This window comes from Mesoplodon mirus (genome assembly GCF_964341445.2).
Source record: "Mesoplodon mirus genome assembly, contig: HAP1_SCAFFOLD_1210, whole genome shotgun sequence".
NCBI lineage: Eukaryota > Metazoa > Chordata > Mammalia > Artiodactyla > Ziphiidae > Mesoplodon > Mesoplodon mirus.
This window is the reverse complement of record NW_028294867.1, coordinates 55,062-74,401: the sequence shown is the minus strand read 5'-3', so window position 1 is coordinate 74,401 and position 19,340 is coordinate 55,062. Positions and strand designations below refer to the sequence as shown.

The 19,340-nt window shown below is 44.2% G+C and overlaps 1 protein-coding gene across 3 annotated transcripts in view; it reads right to left on the bottom strand.

Moving 5' to 3' along the window:
* Nucleotides 1-19,340, bottom strand: part of LOC309797910 (uncharacterized protein) — a 78,694-nt gene that overhangs the window by 21,343 nt on the left and 38,011 nt on the right. For all 3 annotated transcript variants that reach the window (XM_082646293.1, XM_082646292.1, XM_082646291.1), the window contains 2 exons: nt 5,006-5,363; nt 4,665-4,865 (listed from right to left, as the gene is read on the bottom strand). In XM_082646293.1, the coding sequence (XP_082502419.1) occupies nt 4,834-4,865; nt 5,006-5,363 (390 nt within the window). In that variant the 3' untranslated portion in view covers nt 4,665-4,833. The remainder of the gene's footprint in view (nt 1-4,664; nt 4,866-5,005; nt 5,364-19,340) is intronic.

The window sequence follows — 19,340 nt, the reverse complement described above, 5'->3', positions numbered from 1 at the left end:
TGAAAGAAATTAAAGATGATACAAATAGAAGGAGAGATGTACCATGTTCTTGGATTGGAAGAATCAACATTGTGAAAATGACTCTACTACCCAAAGCAATCTACAGATTCAATGCAATCCCTATCAAACTACCACTGGCATTTTTCACAGAACTAGAACAAAAAATTTCACAATTTTTTTTTGTATGGAAACACAAAAGACCCCGAATAGCCAAAGCAATCTTGAGAACGAAAAATGGAGCTGGAGGAATCAGGCTCCCTGACTTCAGACTATACTACAAAGCTACAGTAATCAAGACAGTATGGTACTGGCACAAAAACAGAAAGATAGATCAATGGAACAGGATAGAAAGTCCAGAGATAAACCCATGCACATATGGTCACCTTATCTTTGATAAAGGAGGCAGGAATGTACAGTGGAGAAAGGACAGTCTCTTCAATAAGTGGTGCTGGGAAAACCGGACAGGGACATGTAAAAGTATGAGATTAGATCACTCCCTAACACCATACACAAAAATAAGCTTAAAATGGATTAAAGACCTAAATGTAAAGCCAGGCACTATCAAATTCTTAGAGGAAAATATAGGCAGAACACTCTATGACATAAATCACAGCAAGATCCTTTTGGACCCACCTCCTAGAGAAATGGAAATAAAGACAAAAATAAACACATGGGACCTAATGAAACTTCAAAGCTTTTGCACAGCAAAGGAAACCATAAACAAGACCAAAAGACAACCCTCAGAATGGGAGAAAATATTTGCAAATGAAGCAACTGACAAAGGATTAATCTCCAAAATTTATAAGCAGCTCATGCAGCTCAATAACAAAAAAACAAACAACCCAATCCAAAAATGGGCAGAAGACCTAAATAGACATTTCTCCAAAGAAGATATACAGACTGCCAACAAACACATGAAAGGATGCCCAACATCTTTACTCATTAGAGAAATGCAAATCAAAACTACAATGAGATATCATCTCACACCAGTCAGGATGGCCATCATCAAAAAATCTAGAAACAAAAAATGCTGGAGAGGGTGTGGAGAAAAGGGAACACTCTTGCACTGCTGGTGGGAATGTGAATTGGTACAGCCACTATGGAAAACGGTATGGAGGTTCCTTAAAAAACTACAAATAGAACTACCATATGACCCAGCAATCCCACTACTGGGCATATACCCTGAGAAAACCATAATTCAAAACGAGTCATGTACCAAAATGTTCATAGCAGCCCTATTTACAATAGCCCGGAGATGGAAACAACCTAAGTGTCCATCATCGGATGAATGGATATAGAAGATGTGGCACATATATACAATGGAATATTACTCAGCCATAAAAAGAAACGAAATTGAGCTATTTGTAATGAGGTGGATAGACCTAGAGTCTGTCATACAGAGTGAAGTAAGTCAGAAAGAGAAAGACAAATACCGTATGCTGACACATATATACGGAATTTAAGAAAAAAAATGTCATGAAGAACATAGGGGTAAGACAGGAATAAAGACACAGACCTACTAGAGAATGGACTTGAGGATATGGGGACGGGGAAGGGTAAGCTGTGACAAAGCGAAAGAGCGGCATGGACACCTATACACTACCAAACGTAAGGTAGATAGCTAGTGGGAAGCAGCCGCATAGCACAGGGAGATCAGCTCTGTGCTTCGTGACCGCCTGGAGGGGTGGGAGGGAGACGCAAAAGGGAGGGGATATGGGAACATATGTATATGTATAACTGATTAAATTTGTTATAAAGCAGAAAAAAAAATTAAAACAAATAGAAAAAAATGAACTCACCGTATATTAACTTGGTTAATTAACCACACAGAATAAAAGAATAAATTAGATTAACTTTTGAAAAAAATATATATAAATGTTCTCACACACACACAAAAGGTAAATATGTGAGGTGATCAATGTGTTCATTAACCCCTGGGAATTATCAAATCATCACGTTGTACCCTTTGAGTATCTTACGATTTTGTCGATTATACCTCAATAAAGCTGGGGGATAAAAAAAAAAGGAGCAGAAGTGAGTTATTTGTACTGAGGTGGATGGACCTAGAGACTGTCATACAGTGTGAAGTAAGTCAGAAAGAGAAAAACAGATACTGTATGCTAACACATATATATGGAATCCAAAAAAAAAAAAAAAAGGAATAAACAAAATGGCCAGAAGAACCTAGGAGCAAGATGGGAATAAAGATGCAGACCTACTAGAGAATGGACTTGAGGATATGGGGAGGGAGGGGGAAGGGTAAGCTGAGACAAAGTGAGAGAGTGGCATGGACATATATACACTACCAAACGTAAAATAGATAGCTAGTGGGAAGCAGCTGCATAGCACAGGGAGATCAGCTCAGTGCTTTGTGACCACCTAGAGCGGTGGGATAGGGAGGGTGGGAGGGAGGGAGACGCAAGAGGGAAGAGATATGGGGACATATGTATATGTATAACTGATTCACTTTGTTACAAAGCAGAAACCAACACACCATTGTAAAGCTATTATACTCCAATAAAAATGTTAAAAAAATCATATATATGAAAGGGAACTTGTTCCTAAAATATATAAAGAACACTCAAACTCAATAATAAAAACACAAATAAACTAATTAAAATATTGAAAAGGATCTGAATAGACATTTCTCCAATAAAGACTTACAAATGGCCAATAAGAACAGGAAAAGATACTTAGCATCATTACTCATTAGGGAAATGTTAATCACAAAGAGAGATAGTAGTAAGTGTTGATGAGGACATGGAGAAATTGGAACCTTAGTACTTTGCAAGCGGGAATGTAAAATGGTCTAGCCACTTTGGAAAACAGTCTGACAGTTCTTCAAAACGTTAAATGTATGGGTTACCATATGACCCAGTAATTCTACTCCTAGGTATGTACCGAAGAGAAACGAAAACAGGTTCACACAAAAACCTGTACATGAATGTTCACAGCAGCATTATTTATAAGAACCAAAAACTGGGAATAACTCAAATCAAACCCATAATACAACTCCAAAAATTGGAAATACCTGACAGATAGATAAACGTGGTGTATTTGTACAATGGAATATCATCTGGCCATTCAAAAGAATAAAGTACTAATATGTATTACAAGGTGATGAACCTTAAAGACATTATGGTCAGGGAGGGAAGGCAGACACAAAAGACCACATATTGTATGATTCTACTTATATGAAGTGTCTACAGTAGGTAAGTCTCTAGAGAAAAAGGTAGCTGAACAGTTATCTAGACCTGAGGGGGAGAGGCCAGGAGAGGAATTGGGAGTAGATGCTAAAGGGTAAAGGGTTTCTTTTGGGGATGGTGATAAAGTCTTAAAATTGATTGTGGTGATGGTTGCACAACTCTAAAAACCATTAAGTTGTATCTGTTAAACAGTGACTTGTACAGTATGTGAGTTATATCACAATAATGTTGTTACGAAAAAAAAAAGATTGTATGAGGGAAACTGGTCAACTAATGTAAGAAAAACAAGTAAAATGAGAGCCCAAACTCACAGCGTACCTCAGAATAAATTCTGACTTGATTCAAGTGCTCAGTGTAAAAGTAATTAAACTGGACTAGAACTATCAGGACGGGAAAGACCTTTTCAAGCATAAAACAAATCACAGGAAAAATTAATAGGTGTCATGAGTACAGAAAAATTTAAGAACTGCATGTCAAAATATTTTTTTTCCGTAATTGAACTCACCTCAACACATAGCCTTCATTTTTGCTCTGAGCAGGAAAACCCAAACTTGCCCACGGCTTATGGTTTTAAGCATAGTTATTTCTGAACCTAAGACTGGTCAATTACAGATTGGCCCTGTGCTTTCCCCTTCTGCCCAGAGGTGGTCTAAGTTTCTGGGGGAAAAGAGGAGGAAAGGAAACTTCTGGCTCTGAAGGAGGGCTGTCTGGCCCTTAGAGCTGGGCTTCCATCCTCCTTAACTTCCCTCGGGGACAGCTGATCCCCCGTAGCTAGTCCTCAGCAGTGCCGCTGCAGCACATGGTTTTGGAACCCCAGCATGCATGAGCTCACGATGTTGTTTATACTGCACTGTGCTTTTGTTCCAGTGTCCTGGACGTTGCCTGGGTCGCGCTGTGAGGATGCAGCAGCAGCAGCAGCAGCATATAATTTGTCAACACCCCAACCGTTCTGAGTCCGGCTGTGATGACAGGAGGTACCGGCCCCGCCCTAGGGCAGCACACAACCTCTGCCACCTCAGTAGTGACTATGACCGCCTGAAAGTGGCATCATCTGTCCTCTATACCACCTCTCATAATGGACAGTTCCTACTAAATTATGATTTCTCATGGTGCCATCCTCAATAGTATGTATTATACCAAATACTCTTGTTTTTGCGGTACACGGGCCTCTCACTGCCGTGGCCTCTCCCGCTGCGGAGCACAGGCTCCGGACGCGCAGGCCCAGCGGCCATGGCTCACGGGCCCAGCCTCTCCGCGGCATGAGGGATCTTCCCGGTCCGGGGCACGAACCCGTGTCCCCTGCATCGGCAGGCGGACTCTCAACCACTGCGCCACCAGGGAAGCCCAGTGTGTCCTAAATGTAAACTAGAGCGCTCCTCTTAGTGGAGAACATTGCTCACAAACAAATTCATACTCATACCAGAATATATTTCAAGTGCTTATATAAACGGAGCTTACAGTTTGTTAACAAATGTGTCATTCTTCTCTTCCTTGCCTAAATCGATCTGCTCCAGCTCATCAGGAGACTGTGTCTTTTGAGGTGCGTGCCTTGATGTGGTGCCGGAGGCTCATGGAAACACGTGGTTTGCTTGCCTCTATTGAGGTTGTGATTCCTCCACCACTTTGCTTAGTCAGCCAGGAACAATTCAGATGAGTTTCCTGTTGAATAAGGTCATAACTGTCAAGCCTTTGCTATACTGAAAGTACAGTACAGTAAAAGGCTTGATCCCAGCAAGAAGTGACACCCCACTTTCTCCCACTGTCCACCTTTTTGTTTGTTTTTCTCATTTCAGACCCACCTTTTGGAGGAACCGCTCGTCGGGGGGCTTGTGATGCATGTTGGCACACAGGCCCTTGGAGGCCCTGGTACATCAGCCTGTGGTCAGGGCTTCCAGTCTCGGAAGGTGGACGGTGTCCACACGAGGAGCTGCAAGACGGTGGCTGAGAGACGCTGCGAGCCGGGAGAGAAACCCTCTTCCTGGCGGCACTACCTGGGGCCTTCCTGTGATAGTACTGCGACCACCCCGAAGCCTTGTGCAAACCAGACCGCATGGAGCCAACCTTGTCAGGGTCTCGTCCGCAGGGCCAGTCTGAACGGATGTGGTGTCTTGGGACATCAGGAGAGTAGCTGCTTTGATGTGGGTGCAACTTGGTGTCCTGTAGAGAAAAGAATAGTTGACTGAGTAGGGTGGTCGGTGGCCTACTAACGAGCACTGGGAGCCTCTCCGCAGCCTCTTTCTGTCTTGGAATTTCAGCCCCACAGACAAGGCTTCCTTGGATGGGATTGGACAGGTGTGTAAATGCCCTGAAGTTATGTGGGAAATGTAATCATATATATTTTTCTAGGGGGAGGTCCATTGCTTTGGTAAGTTTTCCCTGGGGTTCATGACACCCCAGAAGCTAGTGCCGCTGTCAGCACTGGGAGGAGCAGGTGGCCTGAAGGGCTGTGACGTCCCCTGAGGGCATCGAGAAGCCACTTGGCCCAGCTAAGAAGGGAGTCCAGGGCACTTCTGACTCCAGTGCCAAGCAGTGGCCCTAACCCAAGCCTAGCTTCTTCACTTCCCTCTGTGATCTCAGTTTCCGCTTTTCATAAAATCATGCACTTCTTTTTGTAACTAGATCTCTAATGAGCTATGTGTTCAATGGATTTTTTTTTTTTTTTTTTGCAGGAGGCTGCACAGACGCAACTCACCACTGTACGTTTGTAAAGCATCTTAATTTGTGTTCGCTAGACCTCTACAAACAAAGGTGCTGTCAATCGGGTCAAGAAGGATAAAACTTTGCAGGGGAGTCCTAATGCCGCTGTGAAGATGAAGCAAAATGTAAAAGCTCTCTTCCCCATGTAGCTGGCACAAAAACATATATTTCTTTACAAAAAACCCTCTAGGTTCTACAATCAGACAGAAGTCAATGCAAAATCACCACTATTAAAATTGGGTACTGTCATTTCCCCATGGCCGGTTTTTTAATTCCAGCTCTTGTAAATGGTACGTTCCAGGACTAACATAAAATACCGTAGCAGGTGCGCCAGTGCACTTGGGACCCCGTTCTGTCCTTCTAATCAGGAAATCACCAAGATCACCTGTGCATTGTCACGAGCTGCCTCTTCCTGTGATTTATAGACTAGTACAGAGTACGACATCCTGAGGGCTTGGCAAACACGGCAACTGATGACTTCTCTCAGTTTTAGGGTTGCAACAGGTGTATAAGGCATTTACATTTGAGAAGCTCTGGCCAGTAGTTCTTAAGATGTTGGCTCTAATGGCATTTTTATGGACCCTTACTAAACGTGAAAAGGAGACAATCACTCTGGACAGGCTTGTGACCCTGACTGATCCAGGCATCCTGGGGGAATGGCATCTTGTCCTCGCTCTTAGAGAACTTAGGGAAGAAAACACTGAGTAAACATGGCTGCCATTTTCACAACTACGGAAATCGACCTGTGACCAAATGAGGCATCTTGGAAATTAAAGGAGACGGAAGGTTAACCTCTTCTACTGATTTTGAAGTATATTCAAAGCGTTCTTTTAAGAGCTGTGAATGAGACTTTTCTCAGCACTATTCTCTTGCACACAAACAGAAAAGCCAAAGCCTTGTTAGACCGAATTTATGCATAAGATAGTATCCCTAAGGAATTTTATTTTGGAAAAATTATGAGAAAGTAATCTAGCTATGAAACATGATAGCTGAAAAGAACTGTTTACAGTAAATAACTGTTTTAATGTGAACTGATTTGTCAGTAAATCCAAAGCGAATTAGCGTTAGGCTGGAAGGTACAGTTAGGATGAGGAGTAATGTAAGCCTTACTAATGTAAGGCTTGGGTCCACTCTCATATACAGTGTGATGAAATCCCAAATATTCTGTCTTTTACATGTCAACATTTTGGGATTTTACCATTTTTCCACTATTGCCCTTTATTCTGCCCGAGTTCTAATCCAGGATCCCACATTGTGTTTTGTTGCCTTGCCTCTCTAGCCTCCTCCAATCAGGGATGCTTCCTCAATTTCTTCTTGTCTTTCATGACCTTGACACTTTTGACCATGACACTGGCTAGAGGTTTTATCGAATGGCCCTCAATCTGGGGTTATCTAGTGTTTTCTCAAGATGAGAGTGAGGTTATGCATTCTTGCCCTTCTTAACGCATACTATCAGGGGGAACAATATGTCAATAAGTCCTTTTACCAGTGACTTGATCCTTGGTTCTGGTAGTTTCTGCCATGTTTCTTGTCTATTAAGTTACTATTTTTCTCTTTCTAATTAATACATGCTTATTTCAGAGACAATACTTTGACACTGCGCAAATATTCCACTGTTTCTTAAAGTATTGCCCCTTAATTTTAGCATCCACTGTGGACTGTGCCTACAACAATTATCACGAAGATGTTCTAATTGTGACCTTCTACTTTCTTCATTCCGTCTACTTTTACTAATTGGAATTCTTTGGAAGGGAAGAGTTGTTCCTTCTTCCCCATTTATTCACTTTATGTATATCCACATGGACTCCACGGGATGCGTATATATCTATATATCTAGATATAGTTGTAGATATAGATATCTATATCTATATATAGATATATATTTAAGGGTTGAAATCCAACACTATCATTATTTTGTTGCTCAAAGCATTCTAGCTTTGGTCATTGGGAGGGTTAAAAGGTTGATTGCATATACACTAATCCTTGAATGTGTGTGCACGCACGTGCATGTGCACAAACACACACACACAATTTTTTTCCTGTATCTATGCATTCATACTGAAACCTTGAATGCCAGTCCAGCACATAGGGACGTTATTACAGTCTATACCTTTTTCTTGTTTGTAAACTTCTTTCTATGACAGCGAGAAGCCTGGCTTTCGTTATCTGCAATATATTTTCTTGGTTTGACCTTATTATACCAGATAAATACCGTATGGTAACACATATTTACGGAATCTAAAAAGAAAAAAGAAAAAAATGGATCTGAAGAACCTAGGGGCAGGTTAGGAATAAAGACGCAGACTTAGAGAATGGACTTGAGGACACGGGGAGGGGGAACAGTAAGCTGGGACAAAGTGAGAGAGTGGCATGGACATAGATACACTACCAAATGTAAAATAGATATCTAGTGTGAAGCAGCCGCATAGCACAGGGAGATCAGCTCAGTGCTTTGTGACCACCTAGAGGGGTGGGATAGGGAGGGTGGGAGGGAAACGCAAGAGGGAGGAGATAACGGGGATATATGTGTACGTAGACCTGATTCAATTCCTTATAGAGCAGAAACTAACACAACATTTTAAAGCAGTTACACTCTAAGAAAGATGTTAAAAAAAAAAAAAAAAAAAAGAAAACCCTTCCATGCCTTCCCATTGTCGTTAGGAGAAAGGTCAAAATTCCTGGCATAGGGACTGTGTCTGTCTTGTTCACTTTGTCCCCCAATGTCTAAAATAATGCCTTGCATATAGTAAGTGCCCAGTACCTATTTGCTGCCTGACTAAATACGTGAGTGAAAAAATAAAAGTCCCTCCGTGCTTGGGTCTCAGGCTGCCCTTCTGCCTCATTGCTGTGTCTCCCAGCCTGGTTATTGGATCTCCATCCACAATAGACTTTTCCGTACCTTCGATAGACCGTTCTGTCTCCTGACTCAGGGCCTTTGTACATACTGCTTCCTCTCTTTTCACTTAGTTATTCCTATTCATCTATTTTCAGGGAAACCTTCTAGGCCCCAAACTAAACCAGACCCTGTGCTGTATGTTTTTCAATTTCCGTATCATTCTTCTGCACAGCTCTTACCACAATCTGCCTGTCTTGCCCACGTACTGGACCATCAGTTCTATGAGAGCAAATCCACAGCTGGTGTGTTTAACAAGTAATCCCCATTACTCAGCACAGTGATTGCCCCACTGCACACTCTAAAAATATTTGTTAAATGAATGAATGAATGATTGAATAGCATAGCCCCTAGCAGATAACTGACCAGTGATGCTGTGGACGGAAAACACTGCACAATCGAAAAGTCGAGAGGTCTGTTTCATCTGACAGACATTCTGAGGACTTCAAGCTTGGGACATAGCATCGCAGATAATGCTGAGAAACTGTTCTGAAGTGGCAAGGAGGGGATTGGGGAGCCACGATATATAGGAGTTTTTGCAACAAAAGACAAGGTAGTTGGAACATCAAAAGATGACTGTTAATTAAAGAAAATCAGCTATCTCAAGTTAAGGAATTTAGCGCTTTTGTCTGTATGGGAAGATGCAAGTGTCTGGGTTTACTGAAATCATTCCTTTGATGTGCACCTCCACTATCTGGGGCCAGTGTCCTGTGCTTTCTCATCCTGAGTCTCCTTGGGGTGGTGCACCATTAGGGCGGCCATAATATGATGGCTTGATGGCTGCAACATCCTTTGTTTACTGATATGGCAGGCAACATTTCAGCTCACAATGCCAAAACCCATAGTAAAAACAACAACAAAAAATCAAACCAAGACAAAACCCAAACAGTAGTAGCACTTACTGAGCACAAACCTGTGAGGTAGACACTATTATCAACCTCATTTTACTGAGGAGGAAGCGGAAGTGTACAGAATGTTGTACAGCTCACTGCCCTGTGCAAATGCCCACCCCGGATCCATGATCTGTGCATTGGAGGAGAGGTGGGAGGTATGCTCACACCGTGAAACAAAAGAGATGCCTCGGAACACGTTCTCAGAAGAGCCGTGGATACCGTAGTCACCTTGACCTGTCTTCCAGTGCCGTAGGCACCTTGACTCTGGCGTGAGCTCCTCCTATCCTTCAAAGGAAGAGCTTGTGCAAGAGTCATCTGTCCCTCAGGAGGCAGCAAACTGATGCTAGAATAACTAGGAGGAACTTGATCCAAGAAATCTGCTTTATGTCAATTCTTGGTTCGCACAAAGTGAGAATTCACATTGGGAATTTTATCCTTGTTTATTAAGTACTCTCAAGCCTTTAGCCACTCCTAGAGAAAACAGAGTCATACACTTTCATACCTAGAAGAAACGGTAGAGATCATCTAACCCTAGATCCCTCTACATCAGGGGTCCTTCACATTTCAGTGCCACGGATCCCTCCGTAGTCTAGAGAAGCCTATGGCTCCCTTCTCAAACAAGGGTTTTAAATCTATAAAAATAAAACATACTTGATTACAAAGGAAGCCAATTAATTATATGGAAGTACAGTTCCTGAAGTAGTTTTCAATGTGTGATGTAGTCGTAACTTTGCTTCTCTATCAACACACTAAATTATAGGATCTGCTAGTACAACTGATTTTGAAATGGTGATGAATGTAACTGCTGTTCTGGATGCCTGCCACGATTTTCATGGCATGTGAAAACAGCTGTGATTTCTATTGGTAACAAAATCACAGGTATTGCTACTACTGATATACGTTGTGGCCTGCATTTTTACAATTGAAGGCAATACTCAATTGCCGTTAGAGCTTAGTGACAACGAGGATGTAATCCTTTTCCCATGCAAGTCCGTGGTTCCCTTGGAGAACCATGGGGCTCAGGTTAGGAACCCCTACTCTGCAGCATCCTGGTGGCAGCTCGAACATCTTGAGTGACAGCGCACTCAGTATCTCCAAGGTGTCCAGGTCCTAGTTCAGTCTCCTATAATCATTATGAACTTTAGGGTCAGGTAAATCTAGAAGCAGTCCCAGCTCTGTTGGCATGTTAGTTATGTGACCATAGCTATTTAACCCTGTGGACATCGCTGTCTTCATTGCAAGAATGGGAACAAGATGACAATTACATTAGAAAACATGCAAATGTCTCAGAGCACAAAGAGCACATAGGTGATTTAGCAATATTTTCTTCCCTTTGGTTTCAGTGAGTTGAAATGCACCTTTTTTTTTTTTTTTTTTGCGGTACGCGGGCCTCTCACTGCTGTGGCCTCTCCCGTTGTGGAGCACGGGCTCTGGACGCGCAGGCTCAGCGACCATGGCTCACGGGCCCAGCCGCTCCGGGGCATGTGGGATCTTTCCGGACCGGGGCACAAACCCATGTCCCCTGCATCGGCAGGCGGACTCTCAACCACTGCGCCACCAGGGAAGCCCGAAATGCACCTTTTTGAAGTTTCCGCCTAATTTTGCCCTAGCTCTACTCTTTGAAGCCACACAAGTCATGGCTCCTTACATACTTGAAGACGGCTCTATCCCACCCCTATGTTGGTTGTCTACGTGGTGATTCTGTTGCTTCTCTGAGTAAAAGAAAATCTGAGCGTATGGCTGGGAGTTATCTGTGCTGCTGCCCATTCCCAGAGAGACGTGTGAGGGCCCTGAAACAGTCATCATGTTAGGATCGATTTTTCCTCTGGAAGGCACTTCCTGTAGGATCTGTCCTACCCGTCCTTACTAATACGCTCCTGGAGTATTTGTTCTTAGGTGGTTCACGGGCACGTGGTCAGAGTGCTCTGTGTCTTGCGGTGAAGGATTCCGCAGTCAGCAAGTGGCCTGTAAGCGCACGAGAGCCAATGGGACTGTGCAGGTGATGCCTCCGAGAGCATGTGCCCCCAGAGAGAGGCCTCTGGGAAGAAGACCCTGCTCCACTCACCCGTGTGTTCAAGGGCTTATTGAACCAGGGAACCAGGGAATGCCGACAAATCTAGTGTTTTGCTAGTATGATCATTTAGTATAATCATCCAGTCCCCGTGGTCCAACCCATGCATCAAAACAATGAAATTAAAAAGGAGACTTCCCTGGCGGTCCAGTGGTGGACCTCGCCTTCCAGTGCAGGGGGTGCGGGTTGGATCCCTTGTCGGGGACCAAGATCCCACGTGCCTCGCGGCCAAAAATACCAAAACATAAAACAGAAGGAATATTGTAACAAATTCAATGAAGACTTTTCAAATGGTCACACCAGAAAAATAAAATAAACCCATGCATCAGGGCCCCTTCGCACAGGGGAAGAGGGGAGCCCAACTGCTGCGTGACAGTCATGAAACTCAGCTGCACGGGGACCTTACCACACTGCGCACAGGCTGGTTCACGGGACCTTCTTATCCTTTTATGAGCCTCTCTGATGTAATTAACACAGGCCACAGGGATCCAAAGTTCCCCTCGGCCCTTCTGAAAATGTTTGGGGATGTTAGTGCAGGAAGGGATTCGACACTTTCTGCACGTCTGCCCCGCAGTGCAGCAGTTGTTGCTGCTGGGAGTCATTGTGTTAATTCTCTTAGGTCACTTCCCCTCTAGTGGTTCTGATTAACTCCAAGCACTACATGGCTACACACTTGTCTAACTGGAAAATGCACAGCCCCAAGTCTGTGCAGGGACGATGCAAAGCAGAGTGTGATACATCTCTCTAGAGCATCAAGTTTATTAACTAGAATTGGAAGAACCAAGGAGTTCTTGGAACAAGAACTCTCCCCCTCCCCCACCAACACGGAAGACAGAAGAGTGGGGGAGGGGAGACGTGCCCCAGGAATGACAGTCCAGTCTCTGAAGTCTGAAGTTTCACCCAGGTGGGGGTTGAGGGGTGGACCTGCAGCCACGGTGGCCTCTCTTTCGGTGGCCCGGGCTGCTCCGGACCATCCTCTGAGCTGGCCAGGGTCTTGGATACGATGTTTCTGAAGGCCGTGCAGAGAACAGAGTCATCTTCAACTGGACCGGGTCCCAGGGCGCGTGGCAGCCTGACCTTCCTGCCTCGGGTCATCCATGGGGTTCAGGCGGTTTCACTTTATGACGACGCCTCAGCTTGCAACAAAGGTGTTTAGATATGAAGTTGCAGATTCTCCTAGCCACCCCTTGCTTTTTCTGTCTGTGGCCAGAGGGAGTGGATGAGGACATACTCTCAGGCTGCCCAGCGTGGGAGGACCTTCCAGTGTTGGACACACCCGGGGGGCAGCTGGTTCCCTCTGGGGCTCCAATCCTGCTGCTGGTGGACGGGGATGTCCCAGGGCCACACTGGTCGGCTGGGCTGGGGGTGGCAGTCCTCGACTCCAGGCTGGGTGGGGGACAGGCAGGCTCACTGGTCTTCTGCCCTGCCTGCTGGTCTTCCTGCAGCTGCCCATTTTCTCCCTGGTAGAGCCATCTGGCTTTCAGGGTGGACAACTCGGGGCTTAAAGAAGCCTCAAGTTCACTGCCACTGAGGTCCCCGGAAGAGAAGGGCCTCACAGTTATGATGGAGGACCCCACCATTGGTTTCATGGAGCTCACACTGCCTGTTCCTGGGTCTTGGATCTGGTCGCAAGTCCAGCCCAGAGTCCTCACCGTGGTCACCTCCGGGTCCTCTTCACAGGGTGGCTGGAGTGGCTCCTTCTGGCCCATGTTCACCCATGGATGCCTCATGACGTCAGATAAGGTGCCTCTGTCACGGGGGTTGAGGGCAATCATTTTTTGTAATAGAGCCCTTATCTCCAAAGACAGGTAAGGTGGGATGGGGTATTGCCCTCGTAGGATTTGCTCCCGCATCTCCCGGACGTCTTCTCCCACAAAGGGCCGGCACGCAGTTACCATGCTGTAGAGAACTACACCCAGGCTCCACACGTCCAACGCAGGGCCGCTGTAGCTCTGCCCCCGCAACAGTTCCGGGGCAGCATACGGGACTGTGCCGCAGATCGTGTCCAGTATGCCACTCTCATCACACTTGTTGCTGAGGCCAAAGTCTGTCAGTTTTATATTCATGTTGGCATCCAAGAGGAGGTTCGGTAGCTTCAGGTCCCTGTGCACGATGCCCCTCTGGTGGCAGTGCTGCAGGGCGGAGACCAGCTGCTGGAACGGGCGTCGGGCCTCCGCCTCTGTCATACGGCCATGGTTCACTAGGTAGCTGAACATGTCCCCCCCACTGAGGTACTCCATCACGAGGAACATTGTCTCCTCCGTGTCAATCACCCCCAGCAGTTTTACAATATTGGGGTGATCCAGAGCCTTCATACAGCACACTTCCCGGTAAACTGCCTGGGAAGTTGAGCAGCTCTGCCGACCTTTCTTAATGATCTTCACAGCCACCTGTGTCCCGGTCAGAATGTGCCGGGCCAGCTTCACTTTAGCGAAGCTGCCTTCACCAATGGTGTGGAGGATCTCGTACTCATCAATATGAGCCTCCTTGTCAGCGGAGTTGGCTGTGAGGCCCTCCATCATGGTGGCCTGCTAACTACACTGAATGACAGCACTAACTAGCAGTGCTAAAGAAGAAAAAATTTAAAACTGAAAGAAATGATAAAGAGAGAAAAAATAAAGAAAAAGGAGAAAAAGGCAAAGAAGAAATAAAAATGAGAAAAATAAAAAAGGCTAGAGAAAAGAGGAAAAAAATCCACAAAATTGCAGAAACAAGGAAAAAACAAGCTAACTGTGGGTCCAAGGCCGTCAGGTCACCAAAAGCAGCTTCCTGGGCTCTTAAGGACCAAAAACCTTGGCCCAGCTGGGCTCTTTTATACAGTTTTTGTGAAGTACATCACAGTGGGGCACTGTGAGGTCACAGCAAGAAATGGACCCATCACCGCTGGGGATAAACCACAGTGGTTTTCTCACTTTTTCAGTTCAAGGCCCCTTTACACTTAGGAAAAAGGATCCCAAAGAAATTTTTCTGTACGTGTGTTATTAGAATTTGGTATTCACTTTGGTATAAATTAAAATCTGTAGGATACTTCAGTGGCCTTTTTATTTCTAGTTTGAAAAGATGTAATAATTTTAGAGACCTCATAATGTCTACACTTGATCTACAGATTCAACACAATCCCTTTCAAAATCCCAGCTTCTTTGCAGAAATTGACAAGCTGATCCTAAAATTCATATGGAAATATAAAGGACCCAGTATAGCCAGAACAATCTAGAGAAAGAACAAAGTGGGAGGGCTCAGACTTCTCAGTTTCAAAACTTACTACGAAACTGTAATCATCATGAGAGTGTGGTACTCGCATAGCATAGACACATAGATTGATGAAAGAGAGTTGAAAGTCTGGAGATAAATCCATGTATCTATGTCAACTGATTTTCTGCAAAGGTGCCAAGACCATTCAATGGGGAAAGAATAATCTCCTCAGCAAATGCTGCAGGACAACTGAATAGCCACATCCAAAAGAAAGAACTTGGATTCCTAGCCTACAACATATACAAAAAATTAAGTCAAAATTTATCAGAGACCTAAACTTAAGAGCTAAAACAATAAAGCTCCTGGAAGAAAATGTAGCCATAAATCTTCATGCTTTGGATTAGGAGACGGTTTCTTAGATATGACACCAAAACATAAGCTACAACAACAACAAAAATAAATTGGACCACATCAAAATTAAAAACTTTTTTTTGCTACGAAGGACATGATCAAGAAAGTGGACAGCCCACAGAATGGGAGAAAATATTTAAAAATCATATATATGAGGAGGAGCTTCAAGGTGGTGGAAGAGTAAGACGTGGAGATCACCTTCCTCCCCACAGATATATCAGAAATACATCTACATGTGGAACAACACCTACCGAGCACCTACTAAACACTGGCAGAAGACCTCAGACCTCCCAAAAGGCAAGAAACTCCCCACGTACATGGGTAGGGCAAAAGAAAAAAGAAACAAAAGAGACAAAAGAATAGGGACGGGACCTGCACCAGTGAGAGGGAGCTGTGAAGGAGGAAAGGTTTCTACATACTAGGAGGCCCCTTGGCGGACGGAGACTACGGGTGGCAGAGGGGGGAGCTTCGGAGCCACAGAGGAGAGTGCAGCAACAGGGGTGCCGAGGGCAAAGGAGAGAGATTCCCACACAGAGGATCGGTGCCAACCAGCACTCACCAGCCCGAGAGGCTTGTCTGCTCACCCGCCGGCGCGGGTGGGGGCTGGGAGCTGAGGCTCACGCTTTGGAGGTCGGATCCCAGGGAGAGGACTGTGGTTGGCTGTGTGAACACAGCTTGAAGGGGCTAGTGCTCCACAGCTAGCCGGGAGTGAGTCCGGGGAAAAGTCTGGACCTGCCGAAGACGCAAGAGACTTCTTCTTGCATCTTTGTTTCCTGGTGCGCGAGGAGAGGGGATTAAGAGCACCCCTTAAAGGAGCTACAGAGACGGGCGCGAGCCGCGGCTATCAGCGCGGACCCCTGAGGCGGGCATGAGACGCTAAGGCCGCTGCTGCCGCCACCAAGAAACCTGTGAGCAAGCACAGGTCACTACCCGCACCTCCCCTACCAGGAGCCTGTGCAGCTCGCCATTGCCAAGGTCCTGTGATCCAGGGACAACTTTTCCGGGAGAACGCCCGGCGCACCTCAGGCTAGTGCAACATCACGCTGGCCTCTGCCGCCGCAGGCTTGCCTCACATCCATACTCCTCCCTCCCCCCAGCCTGAGTGAGCCAGAGCCCCCGAATCAGCAGCTCCTTTAACCCTATCCTGTCTGAGTGAAGAATAGATGCCCTCCGGTGACCTACACGCAGAGGCAGGGCCAAATCCAAAGCTGAATCCCAGGAGCTGTGCAAACAAAGGAGAGAAAGGGAAATTTCTCCCAGCAGCCTCAGGAGCAGAGGATTAAATCTCCACAATCAACCTGATGTACCCTGCATCTGTGGAACACCTGAATAGAAAACGCATCATCCCAAATTGAGGAGGTGGACTTTGGGAGCAACTATATCTATATCTATATCTATCTATCTATCTATATATCTATCTATATAGATAGATATATAGATATATATATATCCCTTTTTCTCTTTTAGTGAGTGTATATGTGTATGCTTCTCTGTGTGATTTTGTCTGTACAGCTTTGCTTTTACCATTTGTCCTAGGGTTCTGTCTGTCCTTTTTTTTTTAACTTAAAAATTTTTTTTCTTCATAATTATTTTTTATATTAATAACTTTATTTTATTTTACATTATTTTATTTTATCTTCTTCTTTCTTCTTTTTCCTCCATTTTATTCTGAGCCATGTGGGGCACAGACTCTTGGTGCTCCAGCCAGGCGTCAGGGCTATGCCACTGAGAAGGGAGAGCCAGTTCAGGGCACTAGTTCGCAAGAGACCTCCCAGCTCCACATAATATCAAATGGCAAAAATCTCCCAAAGATCTCCATCTCAATGCCAAGACCCAGCTCCACTCAACGACCAGCAAGCTACAGTGCAAGCACACCCTATACCAAACAACTAGTAATACAGTAACACAACCCCATCCATTAGCACAGAGGCTGCCTAAAATCATAAGGCCACAGACACCCCAAAACACACCACCAGACATGGATGTGCCCACCAGAAACACAAGATCCAGCCTCATCCACCAGAACACAGGCATTAGTCCCCTCCACCAGGAAGCCTACACAACCTATGGAACCAACTGTAGCCACTGGGGAGAGACACCAAAAACAACGGGAACTACGAACCTGCAGTCTGTGAAAAGGAGACCCCAAGCATAGTAAGTTAAGCAAAATGAGAAGACAGAGAAACACACAGCAGATGAAGGAGCAAGGCAAAAACCCACCAGACCTAACAAATAAAGAGGAAATAGGCAGTCTACCTGAAAAACAATTCAGAATAATGATAGTAAAGATGATCCAAAATCTTGTAAATAGAATGGAGAAAATACATGAAACGTTTAGCAAGGACCTAGAAGAACTAAAGAGCAAACAAAGTGATGAACAACCCAATAAATGAAATAAAAAATTCTCTAGAGGGGATCAGTAGCAGAATAACTGAGGCAGAAGAACGGATAAGTGACCTGGAAGATAAAATAGTGGAAATAACTACTGAAGAGCAGAATAAAGAAAAAAGAATGAAAAGAATTGAGGACAGTCTCAGAGACCTCTGGGACAGCATTAAAGGCACCAACATTCGAATTATAGGGGTCCCAGAAGAAGAAGAGAAAAAGAAAGGGACTGAGAAAATATTTGAAGGGATTATCATTGAAAACTTCCCTAATATGGGAAAGGAAATAGTTAATCAAGTCCAGAGAGCACAGAGAGTCCCATACAGGATAAATCCAAGGAGAAACACACCAAGACACGTATTAATCAAACTATCAAAAATTAAATACAAAGAACAAATATTAAAAGCAGCACGGGAAAAACAAAAAATAACACATAAGGGAATCCCCATAAGGCTAACAGCTGATCTTTCAGCAGAAACTCTGCAATCCAGAAGGGAGTGGCAGGACATATTTAAAGTGATGAAAGGGAAAAACCTAAAACCAAGATTACTCTACCCAGCAAGGATCTCATTCAGATTTGACGGAGAAATTAAAAGCTTTAGAGACAAGCAAAAGCTAAGCGAATTCAGCACCACCAATCCAGCTTTACAACAAACGCTAAAGGAACTTCTCTAGGCAGGAAACACAAGAGAAGGAAAAGACCTACAATAATAAACCCAAAACAATTACGAAAATGGTAATAGGAACATAAATATCGATAATTACCTTAAATGTAAATGGATTAAATCCTCCAACCAAAAGACAGAGACTGGCTGAATGGATACAAAAACAAGACCTGTATATATGCTGTCTACAAGAGACCCACTTCAGACCTAGGGACACATACAGACTGAAAGTGAGGGGATGGAAAAAGATATTCCATGCAAATGGAAATCAAAAGAAAGCTGGAGTAGCAATTCTCATATCAGACAAAATAGACTTTAAAATAAAGGCTATTACAAGAGACAAAGAAGGACACTACATAATGATCAAGGGATCAATCCAAGAAGAAGATATAACAATTATAAATATTTATGCACCCAACATAGGAGCACCTCAATACATAAGGCAAATACTAACAGTCATGAAAGGCGAAATCGACAGTAACACAATCATAGTAGGGGACTTTAACACCCCACTTTCACCAATGGACATATCAGCCAAAATGAAAATAAATAAGGAAACAGAAGCTTTAAATGATACATTAAACAAGATGGACTTAATTGATATTTATAGGACATTCCATCCAAAAACAACAGAATACACATTCTCCTCAAGTGCTCATGGAACATCCTCCAGGATAGATCATATCTTGGGTCACAAATCAAGCCTTGGTAAATTTAAGGAAATTGAAATTGTAACAAGTATCTTTTCTGACCACAACGTTATGAGACTAGATATCAATTACAGGAAAAAATCTGTAAGAAGTACAAACACATGGAGGCTAAACAACACACTACTTAATAACCAAGAGAGCACTGAAGAAATCAAAGAGGAAATCAAAAAATACCTAGAAACAAATGACAATGAAAACACAATGACCCAAAACCTAT